The following is a 21,578-nucleotide window of genomic DNA, read 5'->3' as shown; positions in this document are numbered from 1 at the left end:
CTCCCACCCCTAACACAAACGAAAAAACAATGGTGGAGAGAGAAAAAGGGGAAAAAAGCGGGAAGGGACCTAATGTCAGCGACAAACTACAGAGAAGGGAGGAAACCTAGAATTAAACTTCACTACACTAAAACACTACCAACAATAAAATATGATAACGAAAAAAAAGGGAGAAAAGCCTTAAGAAATTGAAAACACTTAACTAAATGCCTGCCCGAGCTCAGGAACTGATCATTCATGACAGTGGCGAACAAAAACCGAGGATCATGGGTAGTAGGAAGTAAGGAAAGGAGAGGAGCTTTAGCTCAGGAGCTGTCGCTCACTTTTGCCAGCTCGGATCAGAGGTCATATCCATGACGCATCCGTGATCAATAATGACACGGATAGCATCAGATCACAGTAAAAAGCACTTTAAATACTTAATCCAGTCCCCAAAAGTAAAGTAAACATTCCCTTAAAATAAGTTAATTTTTTTACCATAAAATTAAAGTGATACTCTGGTTTAAAAGCAACTAAAAATCATGCGAGTCACTAAACACCTTTTCCTTGCTTCAAAATTAAAAGTATAGTTTCTGTTATAAACCAAAGTGGAAGTACCCCCAAACAGAACTTATCTGCAAAACAATGGAACCAATTTAGCTGATGGTCAATCCTTGAAAGCCTGCACAAGGAACCTTTTTTGGCAGCAGTAAAGCTCTTAAGGGCTTGGCATACAAATCTACCTTTTAGTTGGCTCATTTTCAGATTACTGATGGCTTGGCTGCGTGGAAGGTGCCCTGAAGCTTTAGAAACCAGCCAGCTGTTATATTCATATCAGTATACAACTGCAAAACAAAATGTGGAAAAAAGCTGGTGTCCAGATAGAGTAGTTTAAAAATGCTAGGATATCTAGCTACTGTACAAGCTGTCATTCCTGGTTCACCAGTGGCACATGTATCTGGATATGGGAAGGCCTTTCTGCTCATTTAGCATTTCTTTTGTATAAATTCTCACTTTGCAGCTTCTAGAGCAGTCTTAGCAAATTCAAAACAGTAACAAAAAGGTAACAGTTGATAAGTTTTTGAAAGTTAATAGTCAAGATTGTGAGTTCACTGCATTTGACAAATGGAAATGCATAGCTAGGAATCTCAAGGGAATCAGTGTTTTCATTTCTGTTGTACTAACTTATACAACTGTCACCCACCTTGTTTAGCTGCTTGCCAAAACTCGAAGGCTATTCTGAAGGCTTGAGCCACAGTAAACGTCACCGCTTGAGCCTGAAACAAAGAAAAGCTGAGGGTTTATACTTGCTGCTCCACTGAAAAATTCTAAGACTATGCAATGACAATTAAGACAAAGGCAGAACCCTATGAATGCAAATACAGTCAACATATATGAGCAAGTTACACTAAATCAATGGATTTGACAAAATTGTTTACCAAGGAAGGGATGTTACAGAGGTGACAGATGTACATACTGTTCTATTCACTTATGAAGCCATGAAAACTGGGGATGCAAGAATCAGAGTTGCATATTCTGAATTGATATTTGGCAGTTTCCAACATTAAAACTACTCCCATGGTTCCATACAATAACACTTGATGTCTGCTGAAATGCACAAAACCCAACCTACTCAATCAACTCCAACTCCTGTCTCAGACAGACTCCACTGGCTATGTTCCACAGATATGAAGAATGGAAGCTGACATATCCTTGCATAAAGGTAGTCCCCTCTACTGCCCCTAGAAATTACTGGCCTATTAGTATTTCTAATTTTATTTGCAGGGCTATGGAACACATTTTAGCAGAATTTGTAAGCAATGATACAGGTGACAGATCCCTGGATCTGACCAGTTTGGCTTTGAAAAAGGCAGATAAAGTCTATTCAACCTGCTCAATCGGGTTGACTTATTTAAAAATGTTATTAATGACATGAATAAGGGGTACACAGTCCACATTGCTTATATGGACAATGCCAAGGCCTTTATCACCATCCCCCATGCTGGACATTACGGACAGCCGCTCCCAACTCAACATTAACTCATACATAGTTCGCTAGATTGGTAACTGCTTGACAGGACCCATACAGTTAAAGTTTGGTATATTTGCTCTAGAGAGGCAATCACTGATGCTCCACATGGACCTATCCTTAGTCCCCTCATATTTGTTATTTTCTTCTATGATATAAAAGAACCAGACAAAGGATTATGGCTAAAGAAGTTTGCTGATGATTGCAAATGGAGGATGGTTATCAAATTCTATGTTGCTACTCGTTCAGCAAGGTCTTTACCAAATAAATGCTTGGTATATTAATTTGGGGGTTTGCCTTCAACACCAAGAAATGCAACATTGCTTCCTTTGCTCAATCTAGCATCACTACTGCTTAACATAATATTCCACTTAAATTTGACTTGGGTATGTATGTTAACAGACTTTAATTATTGCATCTCTGCAACAGTAGAAAATCATTTTACCTTGCAAAGCCTGTCCTTCATGGTATCTCCTCAAGGTCCAAAGTTATAGCTCCTCATTACTTATCCTTCATTAGACCTATCATGGATTATAATTCACCCTTTGACATGCATCTTGCAGAGCACCTAAATTAGAAGAGATGCCTCAATGCTTCATTACCAAAAAGATCTCTATTAAAGTAGCGAAGGCTACTGAGAACAGACTAAAAGTTGCATTTTTCTACCCTGTGTCATACAGACTCCTGAGAGGGTGATCTTTGCTTAGCCTTCTGTACTACAAATGATCCACCACTTTGAACTCCTTCACCTAAATAGAACCAGTGGTAAAGCAAACGCCCATTCAATAGACCTAAAACCTATACTACAACCACACCACCATCAAATGGCATGACTGATGCTTAACCCAAGTCATTTGTTTCTGGACTAGGGTGCCCTTACCTATTAAGAGAATACTTCCCTAGCAACCTTTAAGATCAGTCTGCATGAACTTATGGGCAATTGCAAATTTTCAGTAAGGATATGTGGAGAAAGTCTCCCACTAGTACTGGGTGATGTGGATGAGCTGCTTGATGTGCTCTATATTTAAAGGTCCTCATTAAGCTTACAATCTACAGTATGTATGCTGACTGTATCTGTCTATACTATAAATTTAGAAAACAAAATTTCAGGTGGCCAGGCAAGTAGTACATTCACCATTAACACCAGACAGATCAAAAACTATGGAAGGTCTACTCTCACAAGCAGCACATGAATTCATTTCGCCAGTACTGACACTAATGTGTAGCATAACAGGTGCCTTCCTTTAGATATGTTAATATCAAATGCAGTGCCAGAGTTGGCGGCAGCTCAGTCAGATGTATAGATTTCACCTCACTATAAAGGGATTCCTTAACTTTTCTATTAAAAAAAAAATCGGAAAAATCACTAACATTAAAAATAGCAAAATTAGAACACGAAAGAAATAAAAGTCACTAATTATTCCTTAAAATTCTTAGCTAAAATAAAAACACAATTTCCTTAATTACATGTTTTGTCTTGCGTACTACTACACAAAATACTAAACATTTTCCTATCTAGAATTCGCCAATCAGCATTAGCCATACATCTAATACAGAAATATTTTAATGACATCATAACAACTCAACTTCCTGCAATTGTATCATAAAATCCTTAATGCTATTACATTTTCTGTAAATTAGCAACTGCAACAACCAGCAACATTCTTTCCTCTTTTTATATGTACATCAAATTTCGAGAATATTTTGAGGCAACCAAACAACCCAAAAGATAAAATTCTTATAAATTTTCATTTCTTTAAAGTTCCAAATGCCCCAGAATTTAATTTCCTAAATTCTAAATTTTCATGCCATTTTTTGAAATATATATTTAGCACTCATTGAAGGATTCTCCACAACTTCAATTTTAACACCTTAACTCCCTGACAAGATAACTTGGCATTGTAGCACTGTTTCTCAATTTTAGTATATTTTTAAATTAAAATCTTGTATACATATTTAGTGAAGCAGAACCTATCTAGCAAATTACTGTTCCAGCCAACAATTACTCCACAATTTCCTATTAAAATCAATGGAAAATAGCCCATAAGTGAAAGGTCATGCAATTTATTAGCATTTCTTCTCATGTCTATCTCAGGAACATAACAGGATGTGCAACCCAATCCACGTCCTATTATTCACTGGTTGCTCTTCTGGGATCAAAGGATACTCAAATTTTCTAGCATGGTTTTTCTCTGGTATTTTTTGTATGCAGTCAAGACAATTTTGTGGGTAGTGTTAACAGTAAACATTGCCTACAACAAAAACTTTTTTTAATTTAATTTTACTGAGATCAATACAAGGGTGAGGTGAACTATAGTAGCATCTCGTAATTTGCTATTGTGGCCTTTGCTTTCACTACTTTTGATGATCAGAAGGCAGTCACCAGCGATGTGTGAACAGATGGCCACTTCTGGCAGTCTGAGGAAGGACAAACACCTAAGCAAACACTTATATGCAAACATCCTACATTTTCTGGACTTAGCTGCATACTTCACAGCCTTAAATGCTTCTTCCATTGCTCCTTTGTAAACTGCCTTTCCATTCTGTTCTACCAATCTTTGCTACCCTTTTCTGACCAACTCTTATTAGTTATGCAACATTTTATATGCCCTGCTAATTAGATGCAACATTTTATACACTATTAATTCTTTTTCAAACAGCAGAGTGCATTCTAGACTCAAAACTCTACCAGAACTTTATTTAATTTAGTACTCCTTTACCCTTTTCTCTTTGCCTATATTTATGTCATCAATGCACGGGCAGGGCAGGCAGTCTCTAAACTGTAGCTCAAAGTTCTGCTTAGCCTAATCCCACTCTTACCTTTCCCTTTCAAGAGATTTTCTCCCACTACCTTGGTTCCTTTACTAAACTCCTCCAGTAAATTCCAGTCCCATCTTGGTTATTTTCTATACACCTACTTACAGACATGCTTATTGATTAAATATTTTTCCATTCTTGCACTGGCTTAGTTCTTCCAATACAGTCAAAGAAGTCAGACGTACAATTCTATATGGAGGTTATTTTCCTCAAGGACTTGCATCTAAAATCCTAGTCAATCTCTCTCCCTCCTACACACATCATCCTCCTCCTTTTCCAATGACTTATAACCATCAACTCAAGCTGCTTACAAACATTTTTAACTCTGCAACTCTAAACTACTTCAAATCAAGAATCTAAAATACTCTGGTTACTTTAAACTGTCTTGTTTTATGGAGAGAGCCAGCTTATCCCACTTAATTTTTGCTGCCTTCCCCTCTCAAATACCTTTAGATCTTTATTAATTCAACCACTTCTCTGCTGGCTAATAAAAATATGCGGGACCTTATATAAAACTAAGGGGACTATAAACATTTTCAAGGCTTGTGACTTCCTGAATTACAGATGTAGCGTTTCCAGTTTCTCAGTTCACCATTTTAATTTTTTTACCCACATATTCTTAGCTTCCCTAACATTTTTTTAATCCATAAACCTAAATACTTGATCTTACCATGTCCCTATAAATATTGGTATTGTTGAAACAATTTATAGGTATATAGTTTACCGCTATAGCCTTTGCTTTATCTTGTTACATAATATCTGAATGTTCTACAACACAAAATCTCCTTTTTTGGGTCATCATGTACAAATCTGCAAATGAAGCCAGCATTTAAAATACCACATCAGTTATATCCTTGAATTTGCAAATCTCTTATTTTCTTTGCCAGTGACTCTAAATATAAAGTAAACAATAGGGTACAGGAATCCCTGCCTGGTTCTTTTGTTTAAGCACAGCTTATTAAGACAGGAAAACTCCCACCTTAATTCTAGTCTCTGACCCTTCATATACACTTTACATTAACCCATTATTCTGTCAGGAATAGAAATGCTACCACTGGCCTATTAAAAAACTAAAAATGCAGCTAATTAATAAATGCTCTCTGCATCAAGACCCACTGACATGCTACTGCACTCTACTTCCCACTGGACTGTTACTGCCGAATTAAATGTAGTCAAATGTTTACCTTGCCTTCAAAAAACCACACTGATCTGTATCCATTACCTTTGGTAACACCTTTGCAATTCTCTTGCCAAGTATAGATACTTTGTAATCACAACTTAAAATTGCAATGAGTCAATATGAAGCCAGATGTGAAGGGTATTTACCCTCTTTAGTTAAGAGGCACCAACACTATCTTGCAAGATGCTGGCAGTCATCCACTTTAAAACAGTTAAACAAAACCTTCCAGATCTCCCAACTTGCAAATTTCCACAGAAGCATTTGCTTCTGGACACTTCTAGGTTGATTTGTTAAACATTACCATATTTATCTAATCTCTTCTTACCTTGGCTTTTAACTGTTGGGCTTCACCTTCCTCTAACCTTGGAGTAATTAAGTCTTCTATAAATATTTCCACTTGTGCCTTTTCTTGGGTTCAATATTGCTTTACGTATATACATTTTTACAACATTTCTGAAACATCTTTAATACCTCTGTGAGATCTATGGTTATATGTTCGGCTAAAAATGTCAATATTGTGTTTTCAACATTAAGTTGACTACACTCTGCCAACAGTTTTCTGATCAAAAAGATCATAAATTTTCTCAACAGAAGCACTTCTAAACTCATGCATATTTATCCAAATACTGCCTAGTATAGTGTAGTCAAGTCCTCTTATTTAGTGAGATGTCTCTTGCAATACTTCAGCCTTTGTCATCACCACTAAATTCCAATTACTTTCCCCATTCTCTCTCATTAGCATGCTTTAATCCATTTTATATCTTATTCACTAGCTATCCCTTGGGAATTTTATCTTCAATAATAATAGAGTCATATCCACTACCCATTTCTTAAATGCCTCTATTTTTAACAAAGCAAGAAGGCACCAGTGTCTAATTTCTATATCACTACCCTGCATCTTTACTTTAGTTTTTATTGCTACATACTGAAACTTTGAGACCCATTCAATAATAAGTACACAAACTCCCGTGGAGCAGAATTTCACACCAATTTAGCCCAACTGGGAAATATGTAAATTTTGTCAGTTTCTGTTACTAAATTCATATCTTCCACACAGATCATACACCTCAGATATCTAAACTCATTTTCCCTTCTAGGTCTCTCTCATACAATTTCACTATTGCAAATCACATTCCAGTCTCCATCAATAAATAGCCCCGCTCGCCAAACACTTACTTCTTCCAAAAATGTCCTATACTTAATTTTTGGTGGAATATAAATTCATCCCAATGTAACCCTTACCCCCTGGTAACATTCTTACTACCACAAATATATCATTGTATTTTCCTCCTCCATTACTACTGAAGCCCTTCTCACAACCACTATTAATCCCTTTTCCTTTGACACCAATACTCTAAATGCCCATCCTGAAATCCTCAAATTCACACACATTTCTGTCCAAGTATGCTTCCTGTAACACTACTTTTACCCTACTTAATATAGTTACTCTGTCTATACCTGCAATACCATTTACATTACATGTTAATACTGGCAAAGTAGCCATTCAGATAAACAGCTGTTACTTCCACATATATAAATATCCAAAAGAACTGTCATACGTGTGTATATAGATACAGATTATAATATATAGCGTGTGCACGCACAAAGTTCTTTTGAATATATATATATATATATATATATATATATATATATATATATACACACATACACATTCACTCACTCACTCCTGCAATCTCATACCTCTGTAGACATGCACACATTCTGCTACATACTCATGCTCACACTTGCAGACCAAAAACAAAATGTTTGGTAGGTGGATCTCATTCATAGTTGCTTCCTTTCATATCTCAGGTCACATTTTTTCACTTTTTGCGTACATAAAACAAAAGCTAAAAATGTTTTAATCCCCCCCAACCCTTTTAATTTCCAGCAAATAATTTAAACTATGTACACTTTCCAAAAAATACGTTTACCACTCCATACAAGAGCAGTTGCCCAAATCAATGACAATACCAACAAGTACTACCTTTTCTAAGTTAGGGTTAACAAAGCTTAAACTGCACACTACAGCAATCCGTGCAAGTGGGAACACAAGCTATTTGTACTAACTTTCTCTATTCTCCTTCCAAATGTGAAAAAACTTGGAAACTTCCAGTAAACTTTAAGTCTTACAAACAAGTGCACTGGTTACGGTTAAACTGAATTCTGCCCTGCTATACTTAATGCAGTCAACTACTAAGGCTACTGAGGGGCACAACAATTTGGAACTATTCATTTTCAAACACTTTCAAACTTCATTTTTACCAACGGTCTGCCAGTTTCCTTTACAGGTTGGTTATTTTGATATATATATATATATATATATATATATATATATACACACACACACACACATATATATATATATATATATACATACACACACACGTATATGTATATATATATATATATATATATATATATATATATATATATACACACACACACACACACACACACATTTCACTCAGGATACAATGTTCATGTGCAAGGAATTATACCTAAAGATGGGAAAACTGTCTCAGACAAAACATTTACATGAAAAACAGTTACATATTTTGCAAGTGAAAGAAAAAACCCTTGCAGGTTTAACTCAACAAAATGGTCTGATCTTTTGTGACTGCCTACACCTGTTTAGTCATCTCCAGCTAAAAGTAGGTGTAAATAGAAAAATAAAACTACAAATGCAAGATACAGAACAGTTGATTAAGAAAATTTATCAACAGTAGATTTTCAGCTGATCACTGCTGCAGCAAGTTTTAGCTCTATGGATTATATCCTGCACATGACATAACAGCCATCTTCCAAAGTTAATAGCACCTTCCACCCACCCAACCTTTGACAGTTTGAGCAAAACTGAAGAAAATTAATGACTTGAGTGCAAAGTCTTTCAGAACCTAGCAGTGATCTCTTTCAGTCAGTACACCCTAGCATCAAAAAGAGCTGTGGAGTGGCTACTTCAACACTGATCATTTTAATATTTAGTGTTATGGGAGGGTGACTTCCACAACTGTACTACATTTATCATTTCATCACTGCTGCAATAGCCTTAGCTATACGGCTAAACTACCATAACATAATGACTGGAAGGAGGAAGGACGAGGGTCCAGGACCACTGGAGAATGGCCTTCTCTAAACCTAGAAAAACAATTTGTAATGTAGTCTTTTGTAAAAGTATATACAAGGGAATAAGCTTATGCTTTTAGAATACAACCCTTTACAAAAGCCACTGACAAAGCCAAGATCCTGGTAGTGCACACCTTGAACCAGTCTGGAATTGACTTCTTGAGGTAGGTATAACAAGAGAAAACAGCATGTCACAACCATTTATCGTCTGTTTTGACACAGGTTATCCTTTTTTGTTATACCATTTGTAGGAAATGAATAACTGATCAAAGATTCCGGAGGCTTTAGCCCTGTCAAATTAATATCAGAGATGGAAACAGACATCCAATATATGAAGAATCTTTTCGCCCTTGTTTTTAGTTTTGGAAGGACAGGGAGGTGGAGAGTTTGGCTCAAAGTAAACCTGGATACCACTTATGTCTAAAGGATTACTTCTCAAGGAAAAACTATCTTTGTGAAAATGAGATAAAGATAAACTACCATAACAGCTTACAACTTGACACTTTTCTTAGAAATCAGAGCAATTAGAAAAACTGTTTTGTACATTATGCATCTCAGCCTGATATGCGGTTTCAAATGGAGAAAGTTAATTTTTGCAACACAAAGTTAAGATTCTAAGGAGAAGCCACCTGTTTTCTAGGCAGCTGCATTTGTAGCACCCCTTTTTCAATGCATTTTCATGTTAAAATGCTTTTGGGAGGAAAATCCATGAAAATGCATGCTGAAATGGCTGACAAATCTTGAGAGAGAAGAAATGACAGAGGATAACTAAAATATTGTAGAGCCCAATGAATACAAGACTTAAACGGTCCTTGTCTTGGCACCAACTACTTTTCCACCCATTTTCTAATATATGATCTCCTAGTAGCAGGCTTCTTTGCCTCCATTACTATCGGTCATACCTCTCAACTGTAAAGTTTTCTGCAGAATGTCCAGATTTTTGCCTCATAACTTTGGCCCATTTTTCATAAAATTCTGGTTTTCTAGCAAATCACTGAAGATTTAAGTCAGAAAATGGCATACATTTGAGTTTTAGACTTCATACCCTTCACTCCATCCTAATGTAAAACATGTTATTCTATCTACTTCCTAAGTTTGTAAAGAGCAATATTTAAAAATTGTTCCCATTTTTGGGCCTTTGTCTCTCCATTATTTATGACTCTGTCTAGATTTCTTGCTCCAAGAAGTTGAGAGGCATGCCTACTGTACATCTTCAGAAAATAGGTGTATAAAAGGTATTAAACTCATTCAGGTAGTCTAATTTCAAGGTGGGGTGTCTCAAGCAACCCAGGTCTTGTGCAAGAAGGTTCAGTCTGTGAGGAAGCTTGTTGCAATTGCCCTGGCCACTTCAAAATGGAGAAGCACTGTTGCCTAGGTGAGAAGGCTTATACCACAATGACCTTTGGAGAGTCCTTCTGAACCCTCCAGAATGACCCTGAATCAGTGAAAACGATAGAAGGCACACAAGTCTTCCTGTCCACAGAAATGGAAATTGATAATTTTTCTAGGTTATGTTTGCAGTGATTCTTGCATTGGTAATAAATGCAATAGTAAGTGAAGCAGCTTATAAAATGATGGATGCTAGAGATGTGAAGCAAAAGGTTGTGGTGATTCCAGTAGATTTAACATAAGCAGAGGATATAGTTGCAGTTGTCATGAACAAAAACAAATTATGGATGAGGAAGTGTTGGTTTGTCTGAATGCATACTGCCAGTTTGTTGCGAGTAGACTAAAGATGCTCCTCACTGTGGGATCACATCCCGGAAGTCCCCCCCAGATTCATTTTCCATTTGTGAAGGTTTGTTCTTGTCTTGCTCAGCTAATTCTGCCACAAAAGTCTGCTCTGATGGCATGCAAGATGTCAGTAGAATAAGTGTGCTGAATTGCTATATCCTAGACTACCATGTTCAGGTCTGCACAGAGGGAAAGATCTGGATCCCCCTCTCTTTGTACACTACAGTTATGTAGTACATAATCACTTGTAAATATGGAAGAAAGACAAGATGATTGAGACAGTCAACATTTATGACTGCAAACATCTGTGCTTGGTCTGTCCTTTTTGTTCCAAAGACTAAACTTTTGCTACTGTAGACACCACTATGAAAGCAAAGTCTGAGACATCTGTAGCTAGACTGTGCTGGAGCTAGAAGGTAAATTGAGACCTGGATTCAGGTAAAAAAAAATTGCTCGCTACCAAACCAGTTCCCCTTTTACAAACCTTAAAACTGGAATCAGATGCATTAGGGGATGGTGATTTGGAGACCATACAGACTTTAGGTACCACTGAATCAGTCATGTGAAAGAGAAACTAATGTCATGAATCCTAGTATCCTGAGACACTCCCTTGCAATTCTTGGGCAGAGTTTTTATAATAGATCTAGATTAGATCTACTTTTTCCTGTGGAAGAAAATCTCTTTAAATTAAGAAATCTAGAAAGGAAACAAGAGACTTGTGTTCACCTGGTCACCCAATCTGCGAAGGAGATCTCTCACCCAAGTGAGACTCCTGATGCATTGAAAAAGATTTTGCAAAGATCAGCACATTGTCTAAATGAGGACAAATGTGAATACCTTTCAGCCTGTAATATGTTAGCACTGGGGTTCGATACTTTCCAAATGCTCTTGCAGCAGTGGAGAATCCAAAAGGTCATGCAGAGAAAGTACAGTTTTGTACCTACCATAAATGTAGATTTTCGAGTGTTCACCCTGCTGCAGTCATCACACTTGGGTTATCCTGTCGTCAGGTAGTCCCGCAGTCGGCCGGAATTCCAAAGTCTTGGTCCGACGTCAGTTGCTGTCGCCTCATCCCTGACGTCAGTGCGCCAGGGGTATATATATTGCAACCGATGCCATTTTCTTCAGTTTTTCTTGCCCCAGATGTCAGGAGCCCCCAAAAGGGTGATCAGAATTAGTACCAAATGGTGTGAACACTGCACAAACACAAAATCCCTTCAGTTATAAGCAAATACATCAGTAAGGCATAGCAGAGATTTAGCCAGTAGATCAGAGGGGATGGAGGGAGGGTAACCTGGACTGAAGCAGGGTGATCTACATTTATGGTAGGTACAAAACTGTACTATGTTCATCATGTTACCCTGCTGCAGTCATCACACTTTGGTTGAATCCCAAAGCTAAGGTAGGGGGGAGGTATCATAGAGGGTTAGTGGAGGCAATAAGGCCCTGCAGAACTGCAGTGGCGAAGCCCACCCTGGACTTAGAGTAAAGAGGTAAGTGACAGTGTTTGGTGAAGTTGTGTACAGAACTCCAAGTTGCAGCTTCTAAAATTTCCTTGGTAGGAACCCCCCTGAGAAAGGCTGTAGAGGTAGCTATTGCCCTGGTAGAGTGGGATCTATTGGTAGCAGGAACTGGTTTCCCATGATGGGTATAACAGAACCGTATGCAATGACCTATCCATTTAGAAATGGTTTGCTTGGATATAGCCCTCCCTTGAGAAGCTGTAGCATAGGATACAAAGAGCTGGTCAGTTTTTCTGAAAGCCTTAGTTTTATCCAAGTAGTAACAAAGCTGCCTGTGAATGTCCAAGGAATGCAGGAGTCTCTCACCTTTGTTCTGTGGATTGGGGAAGAAGGTGGGTAGGTGGATGGTTTGATTTAAAGCTACACTGGAAACCACCTTAGGCATAAAGGAAGGATTAGTTCATAGAGAAACTCTGTCTTGATGAAAAATGAGGAAAGGTTCCACTGCCATTAGTGCCTGCAGCTCTGAGACTCTTCTAGCTGAAGTTATTGCTAGCAGCAGGGCAGTCTTCCATGATATGAACTGAAGATCTGCAGAGAAAGCTGGTTCAAAGGGAGGTAGCATTAGTTTTTCCAGAACAAAGTTGAGGTCCCATGTTGGTGTAGGAGCTCTCCTAGGTGGTCTAATTTTTTTTGCCCCTCTGAGGAACTGCCTTAGAAGAGGATTTGAAAATAAAGGTGGATTCGTGTCGTAGTGAGCTGAAATAGCTGAAGCATGGATTTTAAATTGAGGAAAAGGAAAGTCCTTTGTGCAACATCTCGGCTAAATACTGCAGAATGTGAGGCTGAGTTGTGTCTTGGCCTTTAGCTTGGTTCCAGACACAAAACCTTTTCCATTTGTCCGAGTAAGCCTTTCTGGTGCTTGGCCTCCTGGCTTCCAGAATAACATCCAGAACTGCTTGTGAAAGAGGAGCTGGTTGGATGTTTAGTAGATTTGCCATGCAGCCAGATTTAAAGTTTTGAGCTGGCTGTGTAGAATCTGTTTGTTTTGTTACGTGAGCAAATGGGGTATTTGAGGCAATATCTATGGTGGGCTGTGAGCCATATTCTTCAATAGCGGGTACCAGTGCTGGAGTGGCCAGTCTGGGGTTATGAGAATCAGTCGTGGTTTCTCCTTTTTGACCTTCAAAAGAACCTTTGTGAGGAGAGGTAATGGAGGAAAGGCATATGTTGTCAGGTTTTTCCAACTGAAGGAGAGAGCGTCCACTTTCCAAGCTTGATGGTGGAATGTCCTTGTACAAAATTTTGTCAGCTGGTAGTTTTGAGGACTGGCAAACAGGTCTATGTTTGGAAGGCCCCATTTCTGAGTTAGCATTGTAAATATTTGTGGGTCTAGTTTCCACTCGTGGGTATCTTTGATGTTTCTGCTTAGGTCGTCTGCCAATGTGTTCTTCTGTCCTGGCAGGAATTGAGCTTGTAACTGAACTTGGTAGGCCAGAGCAGTGTTCCATAAGATCATTGCTTGCCTGCAAAGAGGGTAGGAATGTGTGCCCCCTTGTTTATGTACCACATTACTGTGGTGTTGTCAGTCTTTATTGCAAGTTGTCCTGGCTGTAATAGATCCTTGAAGGCTGTCAGAGCTTTCTGTACAGCTAGCATCTCTTTTTGATTTATGTGCAGATTTCTTTGATCTGCAGTCCATAGGCCTTGAATGCATTGTCCTGCCATGTGTGCCCCCCCAGGCGTAGTCTGAAGCATCCGTTCGTTATGATAGTTTGCCTAGCTGGGGGCAAGGTGAAAGGCTGACCCTTGTTGAGGTGACATGCCTGTAACCACCATAGAAATTCCTGTTGAAGGCAGGGAATGAGAGATATCATGGTGTCCAAGCTGTGGCTGTGTTGAGACCATACGCGTTTTAGGTACCAGTGTAATTTCCTCATATGCAGTTTTGCAAATGGTATTAGTATGCAAGATGCCAAGAAGCCCAAAGCCTGCAGAATTTTTCTTGCAGTTAATTGGGTCTTTGTTGCCATGGTCTTGAAATATTGAGTCAGTTGTAGTTGCTTGTCTGGTGTAAGATAAGCCTTCTGGGCCGTTGTATCCAAGCTGGCACCCAGGAATGTCAGTTTTTGTGAGGGTACTAGTTTTGACTTCTTTTCGTTTACTGTGTACCCCAGACAATTTAGTAGATGCTTCACAAAGGCCAGATGATGTAAGAGAATGTCTTTGCTTTCTGCTTGGATGAGGCAGTCGTCCAGGTATGGATATATCTGAATTCCTCTGTCTGCAGTATGCAGTTACTGGTGCCAGGCATTTTGTGAAAACTCTGGGCGCAGTAGATAAGCCAAAGGGCAGTGCAGAGAATTGATAATGGGTTGAACCTGCAATGAAACGGAGGTATCTTCTGCAACTTTGCCTGATAGGGACATGCAGGTATGCCTCCTTGAGGTCCAACGTTACTAGCCATGCTTCCTTGCCCAACGTGGGAAGTAGCTGCTGTAGTATTAGCATCTTGAATTTGGGAACTTGTAAGTGTTTAGAATTGAAAGGCCCAGAATTGGTCTCCAAGCATTGTCCTTTCTGGGTACTAGAAAGAGCCTAGAGTAAAATCCTTGGCCTTGCTCTCGAGTAGGTACCAGTTGAATGGCTCATGTCCATGACAGCTGTAATTTGCTTTTGTGCCTCTGCCCACTGATTTTGTGGCAGGTTTGGCATTCCTCTTTTCATTGGCAAGGTGTGAAAGTGGAATCTGTATCCTTGTACAATTATGTCTAGGACCCATTTGTCCTTAGTGACCATGTGCCAGTTGTCTGCAAAAAGTGCGAGTTTTCCCCCCCAAGGGGGCTGTCAAGAGAGTATTGCTTGGCCAAATGAGGTGCAAGTCATTGAGTTTGCCTTCTGGTAGGTTGAGACCTGTCTTCTCCTCCCTTCTGTGTTGTAGTGCCCCATTGTCGAGGTTTATACTGGGCTTGTGGTTGTCCTCTGCCTCTTGGGCACCTGTATTTACCCCTATGTGGTCTGTCAGTGGCTGGAAGGGACCAATTTTTTGTTGGCCAGTTTCTACTGAAGCGAGGGGGTTGTACTTGCAGGAAATCTTTGACTGTCTGCATTGATTTTGCCTTATCTTCCATTTTCTTTAAAACTTCTTCTGCTTTAACTCCAAAAAGAACATCCTGCTGTAAGGGAGCATCTAGTAGTTTTGCTTTAACATGATCAGGCAGAGTTTGTTCCTTTAACCAAGCATGCCTACGTATAACTGATCCAGTGACAGCTGCTCTGCAGGAGGCCTCCAAAGAATCAAACCCACATTGTAAGGTATGTCTGCCCACCTGCTCAGTGGCGTGCAACAAATCCTGTACTTCTTTCAATTCAGATTGTTGGGGGAGGGAGGTTATCCTTTGCTTTAACTGAGAGATTAGAAATTGCTGATACTTAAGCATATGAAATTGACAATTTAGTCCCCTCATAGCTAATGTGGCTGAGGTGTAAACCTTTTCCCCCCACCTGTCTAGTGCTCTGGAATCCCTCTCAGAAGGTACTGGGTTTTTAGCCATAGAAGCCTTAGCCCCCTTGGGACCCTGGGAGATAGTCTCTGGGTCAGCTACTGGGCTTTTGTAAAGAAATTTGTGGGAATTGGGTACTCTGTAGCATCTGTCAGGCTTAGCCAGAGCAGGAGGAAAAGAGTCTGGGTTGAAACTGGATTCTAAATAGACATCATCCACAATGTCCAAAACAGGTGGGATGGCTAGAGGTCTGTGTTGGGGGAGTAAAAGAAATCTGGCCTCGGCTGGTCGCACTTCACCCAGCGTCATCTCTGCTGTGTGGTGTAGTTAATCTGCAAAAAAACAGCAGTGGCAAACCCTGCTCGGGATCTAGAGTATAGAGGTAAGTTATAATGTGTATGTCCAAGTAGCAGCCTCAGCAATGTCCTCCTGTCCCAGTAGCCTTGTAAGAAAAGCTGTGGTAGTGGCTGTAGCCCTTGTAGAATGAGGAGTAAATTCCTGCACTTCCATCCACTTGGAGATTGTCTGTTTGAAATTGCTTTTCCTTCCTTCCTGTTGCATAAGCTACTGGGTCAGTTTTCTATTTTTATTTGCCCTGGTTCTTGTCAGGGTAGAGCGCAATTGTACATGTACCAATGTATGCAGCAGTCTTTCCCCTGTATACCACCTTAGGCATAAATGTAGGATTAGTTCTCATGGACTATCTCTTGATGAAAGATAGGAAGGGTTGTACTGCATGTTGCAATATCTACCTTGACACATCTTTTCCCTCTTCAGTACTCCAAATGACAAACCTTTTCCATTTTATAGTTTCTTCTTGTTGAAGGTCTCACAGGGCTCAAGGATAATGTCTTTAACCCTTTGGGATAAATCTGGGTTAGTTGCTCTTATGTAATGGAATCAGGGGCAGTGTGTTTTCCCCCAGAGACATGCTCCTCAGCAATGGATACGATAGAGGTCCAAACCAGAGTGGGTGTGGGTGGTATGTCTGTGCAAATTTCTCTTGAGTGATTGAGTGAGTTGAGGGATGAATATAGGTCTTTTGTGGGTATTCCCATTTCTTTGCATCCATTCGTGAGCATCCGAGGTAGTTCTGCTTAACATGTCTGCTAGGATGTTTTGTTGTAGCTCAGAGCCATATTCCATAGGTCCAGAGCCATTCGGCATAGGGGTATGAATGAGTGCCTCCCTGTTTGTTCTGAAATTCTGGCTAGTTTTACTGCTGCTTTTTTTTTGATTTATATGCAGGTGCAGCTGATCTGGGGTCCATAAGCCTTGAATGCACTTGATTTTTTTGCTTGTTTTGAATGTTGTGGAAGGACAAACCTGGGTTTGACTGGCATGCCTAGGCCACCCTGGAACTCTTCTTTCAGGCATGGGATCAGTGGGGTTTCGGTTTGCTGCTTGTGTTGAGACCATAAATTCTTTAATTTTTGGTTAGCTGTCTCTTTATCATATATGCATGGGGCATGAGATTAGATTATGCCACATGAAGCCCCAATGCCCTAGTGTACTCCTTTCCTTGCTGTTAGTTAGTCTGCTTTGTTAATGCCAAGAAGTAAAGAAAAAGTGTTGTTCTTGTTTTCTGCAGTAGGAATGCCATCTGTTTTACTGTGTCTTTGGGTGGATGGTGTCAGTCTTTCTTTTTTTTAAATTGACTGTGTATCCCAGGGCTTGTAGTAAGCAATGACTCTTGGTAAGTCTTGTGTCAGCTTTTTTTTGTTGTCCGCTTGTCAGGCAGTCCAGTCAGGTATGGATAAATTTGATTCCTGAGCCCCTGCATGAGCGATTACTGATGCCAGGCATTTTGAGCTCTGATCCTTGAAAAGAAAGAAAAAGAATCTCAAATCTGCCTCTGGTCATTATGGGGACGTGCAGGTATGCCTCCTGAGATCTAGAGTTACCAGCCAATACTCCCTTTCCCCAGCATGAAGAGAAGTGCTGTAGGTCAGCATTTTGAATTTTGGAACAATGATGAATGCCTAACTTTGCTGCTATTTGTATTTGTTCCTGCGTGGCGGTGTCAGAGTCACTGTACCTGTCCTGTTGCAGTGCAGTGGTAGTGGTTGTATCTGTGCCGTTGGTTATATTGCCTTGCCACGCGCCCCTGTAGGGCACTCCTCTGGATTGATTTCTGCCTCTGGAAGCTCTATTCCTGCCTCTCTGATTTTAGAGGAGTCTGGAAAGGACCAATTTTTTGGAAGGCCAGTTCCTGCTGAACCTAGTGCATCATAGCCACATTTAAAGAATAATAACTAACTAAATGAATGTTATCACCATTTCTAGAACATATTTTCTTATAAGGAATCAGGACAGTTTCTTTAGTTAACTGATCAGCATAAACTCTTGGTATTGGATCATAGATAGTCTCAGGATCTGCAAAAGGAGCCTGTATAAAGTGTGATGAGTGTCCGGTACCCTGTAAAACCTATCGGGCTTAAATGCAGGAAGAACTGAGAACTACTGAGGTATAGCCTGGGCCTATGTTAGTAAGTGTAAAAAGGTCCTAAGCCTTTTCTTGACTCTCTGAGCCTTTTCTTGGAAGCAGAGTAGTCCTGACCTTCCCAGTGAAAATGTTCCCTCAGTGTGCAAAGTTTCCCCAAAAGAGTAGTCCTCAGGAGGAGAAGCTGAGGGAATAGTCTCCTCAGCATCAGAATCTTCATAAGGGGAGATGGAATAGTCTTGGTCCTCCGAGGAATCCGAAGAAATGGACAGTTGCTCAGAGGAAGCAGAATCTTCCTCTTGTCTAGGCCTTTTGTCAGGAGGGGGCTGTGAACCCCTGATAAGAGAAATCAAATCTTCAGCCATTTTGAGCATCTGTTTCTTAGGCATAGGGCCTTGAACAGGAGACTGAAGTGCAGTCTTTTTAGATTTAGAAGGAGTCTTCGACTTGGAAAACATTTTAATGGTGAGTCGTCGGTCTGAAAACGCCTTCAGAAACCGATGGCGTTTCTGTAGCACCGTCTTTAGAAGCTAAGTCGTCGGAAGGGCCTGAAGTAAAAGGCTGCGTCGGCCTAGTACATTCCGTCAAAATATCCGAAGCGGTCTCTGGTTCCAGATCTGCGGTAGTCAGGGGCTGCGTCGGAGCCTCACTGAGAACCGGAGACCGGATCAACCGAGGCCTCGGAATCTGGCTTAGGCCTGGGCTGTTGGTCCTTATCCCTGAGTTTTTTCCGACTGCATGTAGTTAAATTTTCTACCAAAATAGTGTCGTGCGAAATCAAATCATCTTTTAATAGTACGCTGATTAAATCTAGCACAAAACCGACAAGTGACGTCGTGATCAGGGCCTACGCAAGGTATGGAAGAATGAAAATCCTTATGAGGTATTTGCTTCCCACAAGAAATGCAATTGTTAACTTTTTCTGACATCGGTCTGAGGCAAGAAAAGTTTCCCCAATGAGGTACTTAGCTTTATAGAAGACTTCGGTCTGAAATTCGACAATCTCAGGAGTCGGCCGACCTGCACTTGCGAACTGCTTCTGCTTCGGGCACCACGCGGCAAGAAAGACTGAAGAAAATGGTGTCAGTTGCAATATATATACCCCTGGCGCACTGACATCAGGGATGAGGTGACAGCAACAGACATCGGACCAAGACTTTGGAATTCCGGCCGACTGCGGGACCGCCTGACGACAGGATAACACAAGGGTGATGACTGCAGCAGGGTAACACGATGAACATCAAGGTCTAATCCAGACACAGAAAACCTTAACATTTGACATTTTGGGGTTTTATGGATGAAATAAAGATACTTTAAATCTAGCGTTACTAAAACCTGAAAGAAGGAAATCAATAGTAAGAAGTCATGAAGGGATAACATTTTAATCTTTGGGACATTCACAAACCGATTTAGAAATGAAACCTTTAAGACCAGTCTCCAATAAGCTTCTTTTTGTGTACCAGAAACATTCTTGAATAAAAACCTGTTTGCCAGAGGAAAAAAAAGTTGGCTTCTATTATCAGATATTCTGTTGCCAATTAGAGAAATGGAACAGCAATATTTGGAAGGGGGGATTTAAAGTCTTGTCAAGGTGAGGGTTAATAGTCAGACTTGCACTGTCCTTGCCTCTGTTGGACCCTCCTTTCTTTTTTAGAACCCTTTGCCATTATTTGAAAGCCTGTTTGACAAAAAGCTTGTAGTGTACTTATTTTAATTTTTATAAAAAGGTGTTAAGGCAGGTGCAAAACCTGCAGCAAATTTGGTGAAAGGAGGCTGAAAAATCCAAGTAGCACCGTGAATCAGTTTCTCTTTCTCATCACACTTTTAGGACCTCAGGAGTAGATGGTCCAAAAACCAACTTTAATAGAATTCAAAACTTCAGCTTTGACTTTCTCAGTAAATTTTGAGCATGTGACCACGCAAACCTTCTCACAACAGTTCCAAGTAGCAACCACTCTAACAGGTATCAGCTGATCATAAGCATACTTTAAAGTGTATGATGACTTGAGACAAACAAGGGAGCTCATAACAGACTTTTCCTCAGAAGAGGGAAAAGTAGCTGCAAAGTTCTTCATATTGCCAAGGGATACAAGCAAAAACCAACATGTAAGCTTGAAATTAAGGATTCTAAAATTAAGACTGAAAGAAATATACTTTTTCCCAAAAATCAAAAGTTTCCCCCATATTTATCAGAAGTAGAGTACTTAGGACCTATCAAATGTTTATCAACAGTAAGATCTGCAAAAGAAATCACTGCAGGGTCAGATCTGGAATCAACTGCAAGACTGAGGAACTTTAATGTTATTTACTACTCATTGTTGACCACCCAGATTAGCTCCACTAGGCTAGTGGCTTCTATCAGGGGAGACCCAAGGTGGTGTTTTACTACTGGGTTTGGGGAATGTCCTCTACTCCTTGGAGCTGCTAGACTGCCCCTGTGTGCTCTTACAGCAAGGAGAAGCCCAAGGAAAGCAGTAGCATGGAGGAGAGAAAAAGTATGTAAACAGACTCCTGTGTGGTAGATGTTACAAATGAACAGTGTTTAGCTGTCTCCATGGAGAAGGAAGAAAGTGAAGTGGTGCAAATAACAGAACTGCAGTCAGCAGGACTTCCAGATGTTTTATTAAAAAAATTGAGCAGGTTGATTCAGGTGATAGCTCTGTCGTTTCATGGGGTGAAATGGCAGATGACCATACTCAGCGCTTCTGAAAAAGTTATATTAAAGAGGAACGAGGTAATGTGGCAGTAGAGGATGAAGCAGTTAAAATGTATGCGGTAGTGACAAAGTAAAAGATGAAATCGGCAACAAACATCTGGTTTTGTGGCAGCAGATATTACATTAACTAAAACGTAGGCAATAGTGACAGCAAGCTAAAAAGGACAGCAACAACAAACTGTGCAAGACTTTTTTTAAAAATAAGACAACTGTGAGAATAACTACAATAATGATGCTAATATACATTATGTATAGGACAATTCAGTAACTTCTCTGGGTTTTAAAGCACAAGAAATTCAGTCTTACTTCTTTTACATACTGGGATAGAGACTGTGTGACTTGAAATTGATGGTACAGATGGCGAAATTTCTTTAATAAATGTGTTAAAAAGGACATTAATCCATGGAGCAACAATCTGTTTTCTAGTAGTAACTTAAATGTTTAGAATTCATGAACTGGAAAAAGCTTACCAAATGAAAATAAGGTCTGTGCAAAACTGCTGACAATACTGTGAAAGCTAGAGATGCAAGAAACTTATGGAATGGAAGCTGGCGGTTGGAAGCAGTTTTAAAATGTGAAAACATGGTG

At 39.8% G+C, this 21,578-nt stretch overlaps 1 protein-coding gene across 1 annotated transcript in view; it reads right to left on the bottom strand.

The window, feature by feature from the left end:
• The window catches only part of LDLRAP1 (low density lipoprotein receptor adaptor protein 1), a 982,852-nt gene that overhangs the window by 380,465 nt on the left and 580,809 nt on the right, over positions 1-21,578 (bottom strand). Inside the window, exon 5 of the mRNA XM_044060079.1 lies at positions 1,184-1,256. Within this exon, the coding sequence (XP_043916014.1) occupies positions 1,184-1,256 (73 nt within the window). The remainder of the gene's footprint in view (positions 1-1,183; positions 1,257-21,578) is intronic.

The sequence above is a fragment of the Protopterus annectens genome, chromosome 1.part2 (genome assembly GCF_019279795.1).
Source record: "Protopterus annectens isolate FY-2018-M chromosome 1.part2, PAN1.0, whole genome shotgun sequence".
Taxonomy (NCBI): domain Eukaryota; kingdom Metazoa; phylum Chordata; order Ceratodontiformes; family Protopteridae; genus Protopterus; species Protopterus annectens.
This window is presented reverse-complemented; position numbering and strand designations above follow the sequence as displayed.